The sequence below is a fragment of the Coregonus lavaretus genome (assembly GCF_964263955.1).
Source record: "Coregonus lavaretus genome assembly, chromosome: 6".
NCBI classification, from domain to species: Eukaryota; Metazoa; Chordata; class Actinopteri; order Salmoniformes; family Salmonidae; genus Coregonus; species Coregonus lavaretus.
The window spans coordinates 37,773,884-37,792,083 of record NC_139993.1 but is presented as its reverse complement, the minus strand read 5'-3'; the positions used below and the strand labels follow the sequence as shown (position 1 = coordinate 37,792,083).

At 45.1% G+C, this 18,200-nt stretch overlaps 1 protein-coding gene across 1 annotated transcript; it reads left to right on the top strand.

Moving 5' to 3' along the window:
- Positions 1-15,366: 15,366 nt before the first annotated feature.
- Positions 15,367-16,614, top strand: LOC311131459 (C2 calcium-dependent domain-containing protein 4C-like; the record flags this gene model as incomplete). The annotated part of the gene is made up of 1 exon (XM_084164472.1): positions 15,367-16,614. The coding sequence occupies one exon, from the start codon at positions 15,367-15,369 to the stop codon at positions 16,612-16,614; it is 1,248 nt and encodes a 415-aa protein (XP_084020598.1).
- Positions 16,615-18,200: the final 1,586 nt, after the last annotated feature.

Below are 18,200 nucleotides of genomic sequence, written 5' to 3'. Positions count from 1 at the left end.
TCGAGGCACAGATCTGGGGAACTGTACCAAAACATTTCTGCAGCATTGAAGGTCCCCAAGAACACAATGGCCTCCATCATTCTTAAATGGAAGAAGTTTGGAACCACCAAGACTCTTCCTAGAGTTGGCCGCCCGGCCATACTGAGCAATCGGGGGAGAAGTGCCTTGGTCAGGGAGGTGACCAAGAATCCGATGGTCACTCTGACAGAGTTCCTCTGTGGAGGTGGGAGAACCTTCCAGAAGGACAACCATCTCTGCAGCACTCCATCAATCAGGCCTTTATGGTAGAGTGGCCAGACGGAAGCCGCTCCTCAGTAAAAGGCACATGACAGCCGGCTTGGAGTTTGCCAAAAGGCACCTAAAGGACTCTCAGACCATGAGAAACAAGATTCTCTGGTCTGATGAAACCAAGATTGAACTCTTAGGCCTTAATGCCAAGGGTCACGTCTAGAGGAAACCTGGCACCATCCATACGGTGAAGCATGGTGGTTGCAGCATCATGGTGTGGGGATGTTTTTCAGCGGCAGGGACTAGGAGACTTGTCAGGATCGAGGGAAATATGAATGGAGCAAAGTACAGAGAGATCCTTGATGAAAACCTGCTCAGGACCTCAGACTGGGGCGAAGGTTCACCTTCCAACAGGACAATGACCCTAAGAATACTGTACCAAGTTGCTAGCTGAATAAACTAAGTTAGTCTATTCCTAGAAACATTGAACCGCTGTAGTTTACAACAATTATCATTTCTAAAGTGGAAGTTGGGAGAGTTATATTTGAGTGTTTCAGTGAAACGCTTTCCAAGATGTTTAGTTTGTTTCATTCCGATCTCCTTTGCATTATTGTAGCCTTTTTCTGTAGCCTGTCAACTATGTGTCTGTCTTCCCTGTTCTCTCCTCTCTGCACAGGCCATACAAATGCTTCACACCACGTGGCTGTTGCCACTCTAATCTGGTGGTCCGTACGCATACGACCCACGTGGAGTTCCAGGTCTCTGGCAGCCTCTGGAACTGCCGTTCTGCGGCCAACAAGGCAGAGTTCATCTCAGCCCATGCTACCCTCCAGTCCCTCGACTTCTTGGCGCTGACAGAAACATGGATTACCACAGAAAACACTGCTACTCCTACTGCTCTTTCCTCGTCTAACCATGTGTTCTCGCATACCCCGAGAGCATCTGGTCAGCGCGGTGGTGGCACAGGAATCCTCATCTCTCCAAAGTGGACATTCTTTTTCCCCTGACCCATCTGTCTATCTCCTCATTTGAATTCCATGCTGTCACAGTCACTAGCCCATTCAAGCTTAACATCCTTGTCATTTATTGCCCTCCAGGTTCCCTTGGAGAGTTCATCAATGAGCTTGACGCCTTGATAAGTTCCTTTCCTGAGGATGGCTCACCCCTCACAGTTCTGGGTGACTTTAACCTCCCTACGTCTGCCTTTGACTCATGTCTCTCTGCCTCCTTCTTTCCACTCCTTTCCTCTTTTGACCTCACCCTCTCACCGTCCCCCCCTACTCACAAGGCAGGCAATACGCTTGACCTCATCTTTACTAGATGCTGTTCTTCTACTAATCTCACTGCAACTCCCCTCCAAGTCTCCGACCACTACTTTGTATCCTTTTCTCTCTCGCTCTCCTCCAACACTACTCACTCTGCCCCTACTCAGAAGGTAATGTGCCGTCGCAACCTTCGCTCTCTAGCTCCCGCTACTCTCTCCTCTTCCATCCTATCATCTCTTCCTTCTGCTAAATCCTTCTCCCTCCGATCTCCTGATTCTGCCTCCTCAACCCTCCTCCCTTTCTGCATCTTTTGACTCTCTATGTCCCCTATCCTCCCGGCCGGCTCGGTCCTCCCCTCCTGCTCCGTGGCTTGACGACTCATTGCGAGCTCACAGAAGAGGGCTCCGGGCAGCCGAGCGGAAATGGAGGAAAACTAGACTCCCTGCGGACCTGTCATCTTTTCACTCCCTCCTCTCTACATTCTCTTCCTCTGTTTCCGCTGCTAAAGCCACTTTCTACCACTCTAAATTTCAAGTCTCTGCCTCTAACCCTAGGAAGCTCTTTGCTACCTTCTCCTCCCTGCTGAATCCTCCTCCTCCTCCCCCTCCCTCCTCCCTCTCTGTGGATGACTTCGTCAACCATTTTGAAAAGAAGGTTGACGACATCCGATCCTCATTTATTAAGTCAAATGACACCGCTGGCCCTGCTCACACTGCCCTACCCTATGCTTTGACTTCTTTCTCCCCTCTCTCTCCAGTTGAAATCATGCGCCCAACAACCTGCCCGCTTGACCCTATCCCCTCCTCTCTTCTCCAGACATTTTTACATTTACATTTTAGTCATTTAGCAGACGCTCTTATCCAGAGCGACTTACAGGAGCAATTAGGGTTAAGTGCCTTGCTCAAGGGCACATTTACGTCATTTAGCAGACGCTCTTATCCAGAGCGACTTACAAATTGGTGCATTCACCCTATAGCCAGTGGGATAACCACTTTACAATATTTATTGGTTTTTTATCCTACTTTATCCTATCCCAGGTATTCCTTAAAGAGGTGGGGTTTCAAATGTCTCCGGAAGGTGGTGAGTGACTCCGCTGTCCTGGCGTCGTGAGGGAGCTTGTTCCACCATTGGGGTGCCAGAGCAGCGAACAGTTTTGACTGGGCTGAGCGGGAACTATGCTTCCGCAGAGGAAGGGGAGCCAGCAGGCCAGAGGTGGATGAACGCAATGCCCTCGTTTGGGTGTAGGGACTGATCAGAGCCTGAAGGTACGGAGGTGCCGTTCCCCTCACTGCTCCATAGGCAAGCACCATGGTCTTGTAACGGATGCGAGCTTCAACTGGAAGCCAGTGGAGTGTCACCGCTAACATCAAAGCGGTGACCCGATCCTGCAGGTTCATGCTCTACAACATTCGCAGAGTACGACCCTACCTTACACAGAAAGCGGCACAGGTCCTAATCCAGGCACTTGTCATCTCCCGTCTGGATTACTGCAACTCGCTGTTGGCTGGGCTCCCTGCCTGTGCCATTAAACCCCTACAACTTATCCAGAACGCCGCAGCCCGTCTGGTGTTCGACCTTCCCAAGTTCTCTCATGTCACCCCGCTCCTCTGCACACTCCACTGGCTTCCAGTTGAGGCTCGCATCTACTACAAGACCATGGTGCTTGCCTACGGAGCTGTGAGGGGAACGGCACCTCCTTACCTTCAGGCTCTGATCAGACCCTACACCCAAACGAGGGCACTACGTTCATCCACCTCTGGCCTACTAGCTCAGCCCAGTCAAAGCTATTTTCTGCTCTGTTACCCCAATGGTGGAACAAGCTCCCCCACGACGCCAGGACAGCGGAGTCACAGACCACCTTCCAGAGACACTTGAAACCCTACCTCTTTAAGGAATACCTGGAATAGTATAAAGTAATCCTTCCTTCTAGGCACAGTTCATCGCCCTTCTAACACCATCCCTACTCTGAAGCATGGTGGTGGCAGCGTCAGGGACTGGGATACTGGTGAGGATAGAGGGAACAATGAATGTAGCCAAATACAGGCAAATACTTGATGAGAACCTGCAAATAACCTTAGACTGGGGGGCGAAGATTTACGTTCCAACAGGACAATGACCCCAAGCATACAACCAAAGCAATTCTGGAAAGGCTTCAGAACAAGAATGTGAAAATCCTTCAGTGGCCCAGCCAAAACTCAGACTTGAATCCTATTGAAAATCTGTGGGAAAACTTTACTGTTCACTGCCGCTCCCAATCTAACTTAATTGAGCTTGAGAAAATCTGCAAGGAAGAATGGGAGAAAATCCCTAAATCCAGATGTGCAAAGCTGATACAGACATACCCAAGACGATTCAAACTGTATTCGCTGCCAATGGTTCTTCTACAAAGTATTGACTCAGGGATATTTCTGTATTTCTTCTTCAATAAATGTGCAACAATTTCTAAAAACATGTTTTCACTTTGTCATTATGGGGTATTGTGTATTTGGTGAGAATTATATATTTAATCCATTTTGAATTCAGGCTATAACACAACAAAATGTGGAATAAGTCAAGGGGTATTAATACTTTTTAACTCTTGGTCCACAATATGGCAGAGGATATAAAGCCATAATACATGTTTTTTCAGCAGCAGACTATGATCGATGATGTCAAAAGAAGCACTCAAGTCTAACAAAACAGCTCCCACAATCTTCTTATAATCCATTCTTTCAGACAATCATCAGTCATTTGTCTTAGTGCTGTCCATGTTGAGTGCCATTTCATAAAAGCGTGCTCAAAGTCTGTTGTTAATTTGTTTACTGTGAAATAGTATTGTATCTGGTAAAACACAATTTTTTCCAAAGGTTTACTAAGTGTTGGTAGCAGGCTGAATGATCGGCTGTTTGAACCAGTAAAGGGAACTTTGCTATTCTTGGGTAAAGGTATGACTTTTGCTTCTCTCCAGGTCTGAGGGCACACTTTCCTGTAGGCTTAGATTTGTATTTGTATTTATTATGGATCCCCATTAGCTGCTGCCAAGGTAGCAGCTATTCTTCCTTAAGACAGCTATTTTAAAAACATTTAAATACATTTACAACAGATTTCACAACATATTAAGTGTGTGCCCTCAGGACCCTACTCTACTACCACATACTGTATCTACAACACAAAATCCATCAAATCAAATCACGTTTTATTTGTCACATACACGTGTTTAGCAGATGTTATAGCGGGTGTAGCGAAATGCTTGTGCTTCTAGCTCTGACAGTGCAGTAATAACTAACAATTTCACAACATATGCCCAATACACACAAAAAAGTAAGGAATGGGATTTAAGAATATAGACCTATATGGACATGCAATGACAGAGCGGCATGGACTAAGATACAGTAGAATATTATAGAATAGAATACAGTATATACATATGAGATGAGTAGTGCAAGATATGTAAACATTATTAAAGTGACTAGTGTTCCATTTCTTAAAGTGGCCAGTGATTTCAATAGGCAGCAGCAGCCTCTAATGTGCTAGTGATGGCTATTTAACAGTCTGATGGCCTTGAGATAGAAGCTGTTTTTCATTCTCTCGATCCCAGCTTTCATGCACCTGTACTGACCTCACCTTCTGGATGATAGCGGGGGGAACAGGGAGTGGCTCGGATGGTTGATGTCCTTGATCTTTTTGGCCTTCCTGTGACATCGGGTGCTGTAGGTGTCTTGGAGGGCGGGTAGTTTGCCCCCTGTAATGCGTTCGGCAGACCGCACCACCCTCTGGAGAGCCCTGCGGTTGTGGGTGGTGCAGTTGCCGTACCAGGCGGTGATACAGCCCGACAGGATGCTCTCAATTGTGCATCTGTAAAAGGTTGTGAGGGTTTTAGGTGATAAGCCACATTTCTTCAGCCTCCTGAGTTTGAAGAGGCTCTGTTGCACCTTCTTCACCACACTTTCTGCGTGGGTGGATCATTTCAGTTTGTCGGTGATGTGTACGCCAAGGAACTTGAAGCTTTCCACCTTCTCCACTGCGGTCCCGTCGATGTGGATAGGGGGGTGTACCCTCTGCTGTTTCCTGAAGTCCACAATCATCTCCTTTGTTTTGTTGACGTTGAGGGAGAGGTTATTTTCCTGGCACCACACTCCCAGAGCCTTACCTCCTCCCTGTAGGTGGTCTCGTCATTGTTGGTAATCAAGCCTACTACTGTTGTATCGTCTGCAAACTTGATGATTGAGTTGGAGGCATGCTTGGCCACGCAGTCATGGGTGAACAGGGAGTACAGGAGGGGGCTGAACACGCACCCTTGTGGGGCCCCAGTGTTGAGGATCAGCGAAGTGGAGATGTTGTTTCCTACCTTCACCACCTGGGTGCGGCCCGTCAGGAAGTCCAGGACCCAGTTGCACAGGGCGGGGTTCAGACCCAGGGCCTCGAGCTTACTGATGAGCTTGGAGGGTACTATGGTGTTGAATGCTGAGCTATAGTCAATGAACAGCATTCTTACATAGGTATTCCTCTTGTTCAGATGGGATAGGGCAGTGTGCAGTGTGATGGCAATTGCATCGTCTGTGGATCTATTGGGGCGGTAAGCAAATTGAAGTGGGTCTAGGGTGACAGGTAAGGTAGAGGTGATATGATCCTTGACTAGTCTCTCAAAGCACTTCATGATGACAGAGGTGAGTGCTACAGGGCGATAGTCATTTAGTTCAGTTACCTTTGCTTTCTTGGGTACAGGAACAATGTTGGCCCTCTTGAAGCATGTGGGAACAGCAGACTGGGAAAGGGAGAGATTGAATATGTCCATGAACACACCAGCCAGCTGGTCTGCGCATGCTCTGAGGACGTGGCTAGGGATGCCGTCTGGGCCGGCAGCCTTGCGGGGGTTAACATGCTTAAATGTCTTAATCACATCGGCCATGGAGAAGGAGAGGCCACAGTCCTTGGTAGTGGGCCTCGTCAGTGGCACTGTGTTATCCTCAAAGCGGGTGAAGAAGGTGTTTAGCTTGTCTGGAAGCGAGACGTCGGTGTCGGCGACGTGGCAGGTTTTCTTTTTGTAGTCCGTGATTGTCTGTAGACCCTGCCACATACGTCTCGTGTCTGAGCCGTTGAATTGCGACTCCACTTTGTCTCTATACTGATGTTTTACCAGTTTAATTGCCTTGCGGAGTGAGTACCTACACTGTTTGTATTCTGCCATATTCCCAGTCACCTTGCCATGGTTGAATGCGGTGGATTGCGCTTTCAGATTTGCGGAAATGCTGCCGTCTATCCACGGGTTCTGGTTAGGGTAGGTTTTAATAGTCACAGTGGGCACAACATCACCTATACACTTCCTGATAAACTCAGTCACTGTTTCAGTGGATATGTCTAAATTATTTTCGGAAGCTACCCGGAACATATCCCAGTCCGCGTGATCAAAACAATCTTGAAGCGTGGATTCCGATTGGTCAGACCAGCGTTGAATAGTCCTTAGCACGGGTACTTCCTGTTTGAGTTTCTGCCTATAGGAAGGGAGAAGCAAAATGGAGTCGTGGTCAGATTTGCCGAAAGGAAGGCGGGGGTGGGCCTTATAACCATCCTGGAAGTTTGAATAGCAATGGTCGAGGATTTTAGCAGCGCGAGTACAACAGTTGCTTTGTTAAAATCCCCGGCTACAATAAATGCAGCCTCAGGATATGTGGTTTCCAGTTTGCATAAGGTCCAGTGAAGTTATTTGAGGGCCGTCGTGGTATCGGCTTGAGGGGGGATATACACGGCCGTGACCATAACCGAAGAAAATTATCTTGGGAGATAATACGGTCGGCATTTCATTGTGAGATATTCTAGGTTGGGTGAACAGAAGGACTCGAGTTCCTCTATGTTACTACAATTACACCACGAGTCGTTAATCATGAAACACACACCTCCGCCCTTCTGCTTCCCGGAGAGATATTTATTCCTGTCTGCGCGATGAACTGAGAAAATGGGGCTGGACCGATTCCAACAGAATATCCCAAGAGAGCCATGTTTCCGTGAAACAGAGTATGTTACAGGCCTTGATGTCTCTCTGGAAAGAAATCCTTGCCCGTAGTTCGTTGACTTTGTTAACCAAAGATTGAACATTAGCGAGTAGAATACTTGGAAGCGGTGGGTGGTGTGCGCGCCTCCTAAGTCGGACCAGCAGGCCGCTCCGAGTGCCTCTCCTCCGTTGGCGATGTTTTGGGTCAGCCGCTGGAATCAGTTCAGTTGCCCTGGGGAGAGCAAACAAAGGATCTGCTTCGGGAAAGTCGTATTCCTGGTCGTAATGCTGGTGAGTTACCGCTGCTCTGATATCCAATAGTTGTTCCCGGCTGTATTTAATGATGCAAAACACTTTCTGAGCTAATAATTAAAAAAATAATACATAAAAAAAACAAAATACTGCAAAGTTTCCTAAGAGCTAGTCGCGAGGCTGCCATCTTCGTCGGCGCCAGGATCCTGGAGTGACCATCACCATGTGTACGTGTGTGTGTGTGTGTGTGTGTGTGTGTGTGTGTGTGTGTGTGTAGTGCGTATGTTTTCGTGTGTTTGTATGCATATGTCTGTGCCTATGTTTGTGTTGCTTCACAGTCCCTGCTGTTCCATAAGGTATATTTTTTATCTGTTTTTTAAATCAAATTTTACTGCTTGCATGAGTTACTTGATGTGGAATAGAGTTCCATGTAGTCATGGCTCTATGTAGTCTGTTCTGGACTTGGGTACTGTGAAGAGACCTCTGGTGGCATGTCTTGTGGGGTATGCATGGGTGTCCGAGCTGTGTGCCATTAGTTCAAACAGACAGCTTGGTGCATTCAACATGTCAATACTTCTCACAAACACAAGTAGTGATGAAGTCAATCTCTCCTCCACTTTGAGCCAGGAGAGATTGACATGCATATTATTAATGTTAGCTCTCTGTGTACATCAAGGGCCAGCCGTGCTGCCCTGTTCTGAGCCAATTGCAATTTTCCAAAGTCCCTTTTTGTGGCACCTGACCACACGACTGAACAGTAGTCCAGGTGTGACAAAACTAGGCCCTGTAGGACCTGCCTTGTTGATAATGCTGTTAAGAATGCAGAACAGCGATTTATTATGGACAGACTTCTCCCCTTCCTAGCTACTGTTGTATCAATATGTTTTGACCATGACAGTTTACAATCCAGGGTTACTCCAAGCAGTTTAGTCTCCTCAACTTGCTTGTATAGTTTAGTCACATGATTTCTCAATTTACAGTACGTTTGCCAATCACCAGACTTATTTTCCATTCCCTTTGCCTCTCAACCATACAATTTTTCAATTCCTCATCAATCCATGGGGATTTAGCAGTTTTTACAGTCAGTTTCTTAATGGGTGCATGCTGGTTGCTCCACAACAGACTTCAACATAGGAATCACTACAGAACCACTTGTATGATCTCTTATACACATTTTTAGGCCCAGCCTTTAGAACTTTGGTTTTTCTAGATATGGCTACTATATTATGATCACTACATCCGATCGGTGTGGATACTGCTTTAGAGCAGATTTCTTCCGCATTAGTAAAGATGTGATTAATACACGTTAATTTCTTTCCTGTGCTGTTTGCATATACCCTGGTAGGTTGACTAATTACCTGAACCAGATTGTAGGCACTGGTTACAGTTTGAAGCTTTTTCTTGAGTGGACAGCTTGATAGAAACCAGTCAATATTTTGGTCACCCAGAAAATATACCTTGGTTAATATCACATACACCATCAAGCATTTCACACAAGCACTACATGACCAAAAGTATGTGGACACCTGCTCGTCGAACATCTCATTCCAAAATCATGGAATTTGGTCCCCCCTTTGCTGCTATAACATTCTCCACTCTTCTGGGAAGGCTTTCCACTAGATGTTGGAACATTGCTGCGGTGACTTGCTTCCATTCAACCACAAAAGCATTAGTGAGGTTGGGCAATAAGGCCTGGCTCTCAGTCAGCGTTCCAATTCATCCCAAAGGTGTTAGATGTGGTTGAGGTCAGGGCTCTGTGCAGGCCATTCATGTTCTTTCACTACAATCTCGACAAACCATTTCTGTATGAACCTCGCTTTGTGCACGGGAAACAGGAAAGGGCCTTTCCCCAAACTGTTGCCACAAATTTGGAAGCACAGAATCATCTAGAATGTCATTGTATGCTGTAGCGTTAAGATTTCCCTTCACTGAAAAACAGCCCCAGACTATTATTCCTCCTCCACCAAACTTTACAGTTGGCACTATGCATTCGGCAGGTAGAATTCTCCTGGCATCCGTCAAACCCAGATTCGTCCGTCGGACTGTCAGATGGTGAAGTGTGATTCCTCACTCCAGAGAACGCGTTTCCACTGCTCCAGACTCCAATAGCGGCGAGCTTTACACCACTCCAGCCGATGCTTGGCATTGCGCATGGTAATCTTAGGCTTGTTTGCGGCTGCTCGGCCATGGAAACCCATTTCATGAAGCTCCTGACTAACAGTTATTTTGCTGACCTTGCTTCCAGAGGCAGTTTGGAACTCGGTAGTAAGTGTTGCAACCGAGGACCGACGATTTTTACGCACTTCAGCACTCGGCAGTCCCGTTCTGTGAGCTTCTGTGGCCTACCACTTCGCGGCTGAGCCGTTGTTTCTCCTAGACATTTCCACTTCACAATAACAGCACTTTCAGTTGACCGGGGCAGCTCTAGCAGGGCATAAATTTGATGAACTAACTTCTTGGAAAGATGGCATCCTAAGACGGTGCCACGTTGAAAGTCACTGAGCTCTTCAGTAAGGCCATTCTACTGCCAATGTTTGTCTATGGAGATTGCATGGCTGTGTGTTCAATTTTATACACCTGTCAGCAACATGTGTGGCTGAAATAGCCGAATCCACTAATTTGAAGGGGTGTCCACATGCTTTTGTATATATAGTGTATTATCCAGATACTGACTGTTAGCACTTGGTGGTCTATAGCAACTTCCCACAATAATAGGATTTAGGTGAGGCAGGTGAACCTGTAGCCATATCACTTCAACAGCATTTGACAAAGTCAATAACTGTTTGTCATGCCATACTTGAGCTCTCCTTTGTTTACCTCTTCAGAACAGGTTGTGTCAGGGTTGATACAGTATTTGCCAATCACTGAAGAATGTCATAAAGAAAGTGTACCTACCTACAGCCGTAAGTTCTGTCTGTCTCTTCAGTGTCTCTGTTAAAGTGTCAGGTGTGTTATGGTTAAAGAGGCTGACAATTCTAATTAAAGTCTAATCCAAGTGTTCATTTACTCTTGGGCCTCCTGTTTGTGTCAGCTCCCAATTCTATTAGGTGTCTGACAGAAAAAGGGCATTGTCTGCCCCAGGAGCAATGAGGTGCCTGCAGTTTTCCATAGTTGTCTGTGTGTCTGGCTATACCTCTCACAAACCGGTAATGAAGAATAGAAGCACCAATTATATTTTTGGGCAATCAATTAGATGCCGATTACATGTTCATTGTGTTTCACAATCAACATGTAATCGGGTGCTGTAGAATTATTTAAGATACTCTTTGAAGAGGTAGGGTTTCAGATGTTTTTGGAAGTTTGGCAGGGACTCTGCTGTCCTAGTTTCAGGAGGAAGCTGGTTCCACCATTGGGGTGTCAGGACAGAGAAGAGCTTTGACTGGGCAGAGCGGGAGCTGCCCTCTCATAGTGGTGGGAGAGCCAAGAGACCAGAGGTGGCAGAATGGATTGTAGGATTGTAACTACATGTGAACCATTTTATGTTATTCTGCTATTGTTTTTTGTTGTAGTTTTTTTCTCTTTCCACCAGTATGTCATCTTTTTATTTTAAAGCCTATAGTTTTGACTGATGCTGGAAATGAGTGCAAGCCATTGAACAAAAATATAAATGCAACATGCAACATTTTCAAAGATTTTACTGAGTTACAGTTCATATAAGGAAATCAGTCAATTGAAATAAATACATTAGGCCATAATCTATGGATTTCACTTGACTGGGCAGGGGTGCAGCCATTGGTGGGCCTTGGAGGGCGTAGACCCAGCCAATCAGAATGAGTTTTCCCCACAAAAGGGCTTTATTACAGACAGAAATACTCCTCAGCACTTGCCCGTTCATGTCACCGGCCATAGACCAGTGCGCCGCGGTTCAGCTTAATCGAATGCTGTCACTGGCTCTCTTGAGGATCTCATAGTTTTCTCTTATTGGTCGGCTCCAGCGTCGCCACCGGGAGTGTGTATAAAAGGCATCATAATCTCTCATGAAGTGCAAATCCATCTCTGGTCTCTGGGGTGCAGAGCAGCCAGCCAGCCTAGGTCTTCAAACAGTGTGAGATCCAGAGGAGGCGGGAGAAAACACCTGTTACGGAAGAATCAAGTCGACAAAGCAGCCTCCACGTCTTCAGTAAGTGTATTAAGCTGAATTCAACAGGTATCTAAAATTGTATATTTGTCTCACTCAAGGGCGAGTACTGAAATATATTCGGTCACGGGAGAGCATAGGCTACGCCTATGGTAGCCTACGAACTTATTATTTTCACTTGTTGCACTTTATTTTCGTATTATGATAGGCTAATATAAACTTCTACATTATTGACTTCTTTAATAAAGTGACGTTCTTACGATGGTAGCCTACACCAAGTTTTGCTAAAATCTAAGGAAATCCGTCTTCATTCTCAAAGTTATTATAAATTCAAGATTGTGCAAATTCATCACAGACCAGACCTGCTATCATTTTGTCTGTATCTTCCATCTCTTATCAACATGAACTGACCACAAAATTCAACAACTCTAGCCAAAACATCATATAGGATTCCAGTAGAAAATATCATATTATAATCCCCCCAAAAATCCTATCAGATTTTGGAACCTACCCTATAGGATTGTATAGGATCCTATAGGAATCCAATAGGGCTGGTTTCAAAATCTGATAGGTTTTTCTTTTGGGTTACATTTTTTCAAATTGTATTTTAAAGGAGATCTGAGTTATTTAATTGTATTTTTTTTTTGACAGGACAGATGTAAGTACAGATAGGGAGACGGATATAGAAGTGGTTAAGGGCGCAGACAGTTGGCCGAGCCGGGGCTCAAACCTCTGTCGCCGAGGGGGCAAATGTGGTCCGGAGCTTAGACCGCTACACCAGACTCCAGCACACTGATAGGATTTTTCTATTAGATTCTTGTATATAAAATCCTATAGGATAGAATCTTATAGGAGTCCAATAGGACTGGTTCCAAAATCTGCTAGGATTTTTCTATTGGATTCTAATTGGATCCTTGTATTGGAATCCTATTCATTTTGTTGATGGGAATTGTATAGATATTTACATTACAATCTAAAGGATTTATCCTCAACTTGGCTATACACTATAGTTACCTGGCTGCTTAACATATGGAGCACCCACCCTCCAAACATCTTAGACAATTAGGGCGGGAGCCTAGTGGTTAAGAGTGTTGGCCAGTAACCGAAAGGTCGCTGGTTTGAATCCCTGAGGCGACTAGGTGAAAAATCTGTTGATGTTCCCTAGTCGCTCTGGATAAGAGCGTCTGCTAAATGACTTAAATGTAATTACCTATTAAGGTGGACACGAACTATATTAACTTCATAAGCAGCCAATATTGCCACCTGAGATGGTGACCCTATAGTGGGGAACCGCTGGCAATTTCCCCTCTACCCAGTAGCTATCTCATGCAGCCCCATTCGCCCATGTTCCAAGTAAACATCTGCGTCACACATTTAAGTTATTGTGCCAACTGCAACAACAATAGCTGTGAAACCTACTTTGATTGTCTGCAAGATTGTTTACATTTGTGTCAAAAAGGTGTGCTATTTGGCGTTACAGCCAAACAGCATAGAGCTAGATTAACAATTTGATATAATCTAAATGTGACACAAGTCGTCTTTTTTTTTTTTCAATACATATTTCAGGTGTGCCAAGAGTTCACTAGCTGCGCATTGGTAATTACATCCAGGAGGGAGATAGGGAAGATGGGGAGGGAGCACCGTCTAGGGATGGAGGGAGAGTGGGGGGGAGGGGGTACGACCCTGGAGGGGAGGGACAGGTAGGGAGGGCGAGGGGGTGGTACAACCCTGGGAGGGAAGGAGTTGGGAGGGTGGGGGTCTCTATCTTTTTATTTTCCTCTCCCTATCCCAACATAAAGAGGGTAAAAGGAACATTCTCTTTTTTGTATGCATAGCTGACTATTATATATTAAATGAAGGAAATGCTCATATCTTTGTGTTACTGTACCAAATGTTTTATTTAGCTTCTGTAAAGATGCTGTGCATTCTAAGGGGAACCCCCCCCCCCAAATATTGTGTTGTAACATTGTATATATACTGAACAAAAATATAAACGCAACATGTAAAGTGTTGGTCTCATGGGCTGAAATAAAAGATCCCCAAAATTTTCCATATGCACAGAAAGCTTATTTCTCTCAAATTTTGTGCACAAATTTGTTTACATCCCTGTTAGTGAGCATTTCTCCTTTGCCAAGATCATCCATCCACCTGACAGGTGTGGCATATCAAGAAGCTGATTAAACAGCATGATCATTACACAGGTGCATCTTGTGCTGGGGACAATAAAAGGCCACTCTAAAATGTGCAGTTTTGTCACACACTACAATGCCACAGATGTCTCAAGTTTTTAGGGAATGTGCAATTGGCATGCTGACTGCAGGAATGTCCACCAGAGCTGTTGCCAGAGAATTGAATGTTTATTTCTCTACCATAAGCCCCCCAGGCCCACCCATGGCTGCGCCCCTGCCCAGTCATGTGAAATCCATAGATTAGGGCCTAATTAATTGATTTCAATTGACTGATTTTCTTATAAGAACTGTAACTCAGAATTGTTGTATGTTGCGTTTATATTTTTGTTCACTATAGTATTGTGTGTCATATTGTAATGTCTAATTCAAAGACAAGAAGTTGTATAAATAAGAATCAAATCAAATAACCCAAGTGCTTTGTTGAAAAAGGTGAACTGTACTGGTGGTCATACTGCAAATTAACTTGCAACCTTGGCTCATTCCCATATTGTGGTGGTGAATAAAACTGAAATGAATATAGAACTTGTTGTTTCCAAACAATGAAAATGTTGTAATTGATGTTGTATTGTAATTACTAATCCTATAGGATTTTTTGACTAAGGAATTGAAGTTAACCGAATAAATAGAATATAATACCCTATGGCTGTTGAAGTGGATCTCAATTGTGTGCTAGTGTTTATTTTGGTGTCACATTTTTAAACAAACCAAATGAAATCAAAACAAAATTAACTGTGGTTCTAAGATGAGTCAATGTAATCTAGGCTACATTTGTTATTCTGACTAATGTAGACTTTATTATTCCACAGTAGCAATTTGCTACAGCATGTTGGCATAATATAGGTTACTTACTGCAACCTAGACAACATGTGAATGTACTGTATGAGTAAATGTACAGTAAGTGTTTTCTTTGCCTTTGTAAATCAATCATGTCCTACGTACCTCTTATTTGGGCTGCACAAATTATTTCTTTATTCAACAGCTCTATCATAAATAATTATAAACTGGGTGGTTCGAGCCCTGAATGCTGATTGGCTGAAAGCCGTGGTATATCAGACCGTATACCACATTTATTTTTACTCATCTAATTATGTTGGTAACCAGTTTATAATAGCATTAAGGCACCTCTGGGATTTATTGGACATATACCACACCCCATCGGTCCTTATTGCTTAAATATAAACTTGACACATTGGGGTCCATTTACTTGTTTTTCTAGTTTTTAGATTCAGTAAACCATTTCTGGCACAGATATAGTAACAGTTGCAATGTGATTTTTTCAGTGTATTAATTAATGTATTTCACACCAATATCTGCTGCCTTGTTTGTGCTTTTGCCTGCAGACAGAGAAACACCCCCGTATCCCACCTAGTGAAGCCAAGTGGGACCATGTGGGTTCTGGACAAGATCCGTGGGTCGGTAGAGACCACTGTGCTCCGGCGGGGGGAGAACGGGGACAAGGAGGGCAATACTCCAGCCTACAGCAACGTCCTCACCCCTGATAAGATCCCTGACTTCTTCATTCCCCCCAAGCTGGTCTCCTGCCCCCCAGAGCCTGAGACCCTGGACGTCGTCAAGCCCAAGGAGGGACTTTGGCCCTCGGCCTCTGAGCAGACCATTGGCAGTAAGAAGATCAGCAGCCCTCGAAGTCCTCGTCTGGTCGTCAAGCTGGCTGGGGACACCAAGAACCTGCTGATGGCCGCCAACCGTCACATCATCCAGATCGAGAGCGCTGATGATGTGGTGGCAGGGGACACCAATGCTGACCCTCAGTCTCAGACCGCTATGTCACTGCCCTACGTCCCCAAGACCCAGACCTCCTATGGTTTTGCCACTCTGATGGAGAGCCCCCACACCCGCCGCAAGGAGTCCCTGTTCCACTGTGACCAGACCAGCCCCCTGACCTCCCCCAACTGCCAGAGAAAGGGGAAGAGCAGCGTCAGCGAGGGCAACCACCTCAACCCCCCTGACTTCAACGCCTCTCACAACCCGTACCGCTACTTTAGCGGAGGGGAGAGTGACACCTGTTCCTCGGCTGAGTCCTCTCCCTTCAACTCCCCGCTGCTCTCTCGCTCTGCCTCGCTGCTCAAGATCTTCACACATGAGACACAGGCCAAGGTGGTGAAGGCCAAGAGGAAGTTTGCCCGCCACAGCTCCTTGTCCACAGACGAGTGCAGCTCGGCAGAGCCCAGTCCCAACGTGCCGCGGCGTCTCCACTCCCCTTCCCTCCACGGCAGTGGGCCGTCGGACCGGGAGCACCGGGAGCACACCATTAACCTGCACAATGGCGGCAGGGTGAGGCTAAGCGCTGACTACGATGCCGGCACGGCCCGCCTGCGCATCCGTGTTCTGGCTGCCGAAGAGCTCTACGACAAGATGTACGACATCAAGAGCATCAACTGCTGCGTGTCACTGTACCTGAACCCTGGCAAGCTGCAGAAACAGAGGAGCACTATCATCAAGAACAGCCGAAATCCTGTGTTCAATGAGGACTTCTTCTTTGACTCTGTGACCTCAGTGCAGGTGAAGAACCTGGCAGTGAAGATCAAGGTGGTGAATAAGGGCACCAGCCTGAAGAGAGACACTCTGCTAGGGGAGAGAGAGATTCCTCTGGGGAAGCTGATCCATGACCTCTAGATTTGTCCTGGAGATATAGAACAGAACTCTGACTGACACTGAATGAGACTAATGGAAGAGATATAACTGGGGTTAGATGTTTGCTTGGTGCTCCACAGAGAACTGTCTGAAAGGAGCAGTTCATTTACAGGTCACTGACTGTTTGGTCTGGTCTAGCAGCTCATCTCTTAGCTGGTCACCTCCCCAACATTCTGTTCCCTGAGCCTGCAGCCCAACTTCCAGATCATGTGGTGGACAATCAAATATGGCACAGGTCAAAAGACACCTGCACATTTGAGTGACTCACTTTTTGTACTCTCATGATCTCGACGTTGTATGTTGCATGGTTGTAACTTAATGTGACTCATCCGCAGACGATTCAGTGTTTATTCAGTTCAGCACTACAACGCTTTTATGGATCAGTAGGTCTACTATAACCTGATGTGCAAATTATCCTTTGATCCTGATTGTTGTTGACATCTACAGTACTACTGGAGGGAGGGCCAATCTGTGATGTGACCACAATGTCCCAAACCTGGAGGATAGAGATCAGACATCACTGTATGAATCCTCTTCCGCTTTGCATGAATATGTAAATGCAGTGATACATTATCAGTTTGTACTTCAGTTTCGTAACACCCACAAACCATAGAGAGAGAGAGAATGCATGTCATTTTAAAGAGTGTTTACCAAGTGGTTGAACATGATTTTCTACATAAATGTGGTATTTGTATGAGACATATGACAGTATGGTGTATGTGTGAATTTGTTATCAAGATACAACATTATGACTTGTTAATTGTCAATTATGTACTGCTCTCTGCTGGAGAGTGAATGATTGGCAGCCCACTGTTTGAACCTCGACCATACAAAATAGCTCTCTACAAAACCATTGCTTTTCCCCAAGCTTATACTTTATATAACTAATTGCTGTATGTGTGATAATGTTGTTATTGTGAAAAATCAGTATGATACTATAAAATTATTAGTTTGTGCATGTTCATGCTATCTATACCTGCTGTATATGGGAGTGTGCTCACTGAGTTGTAACCAATCCCTTTTTTGGCTTACATCAGCATAACTAAGAAACATAAATATTGTCAGTAGATTTGATAAAACTTCATTGTAGTAGACAGGGTCAAAATGTAAGTGCTTTTATGATGAAAATTCAATTAAGTCAAAAAGTGGGTAGTGTATTTTGGGGATTGCCGAACAAGGCCTATTTTTTGTAATTGATTGTCTTTTCTAGTTTCTCATATACACTACCTGTCAAAAGTTTTAGAACACCTACTCATTCAAGGGTTTTTCTTAATTTTTTACTATTTTCTACATTGAAGAATAATAGTGAAGACATCAAAACTATGAAATAACACATGGAATCATGTAGTAACCAAAAAAGTGTTAAACAAATCAAAATATATTTTTTATTTGAGATTCTTTAAATAGCCACCCTTTGCCTTGCTGACAGCTTTGCACACTCTTGGCATTCTCTCAACCAGCTTCACCTGTAATGCTTTTCCAACAGTCTTGAAGGAGTTCCCACATATGCTGAGCACTTGTTGGCTGCGTTTCCTTCACTCTGCGGTCCGACTCATCCCAAACGGGTT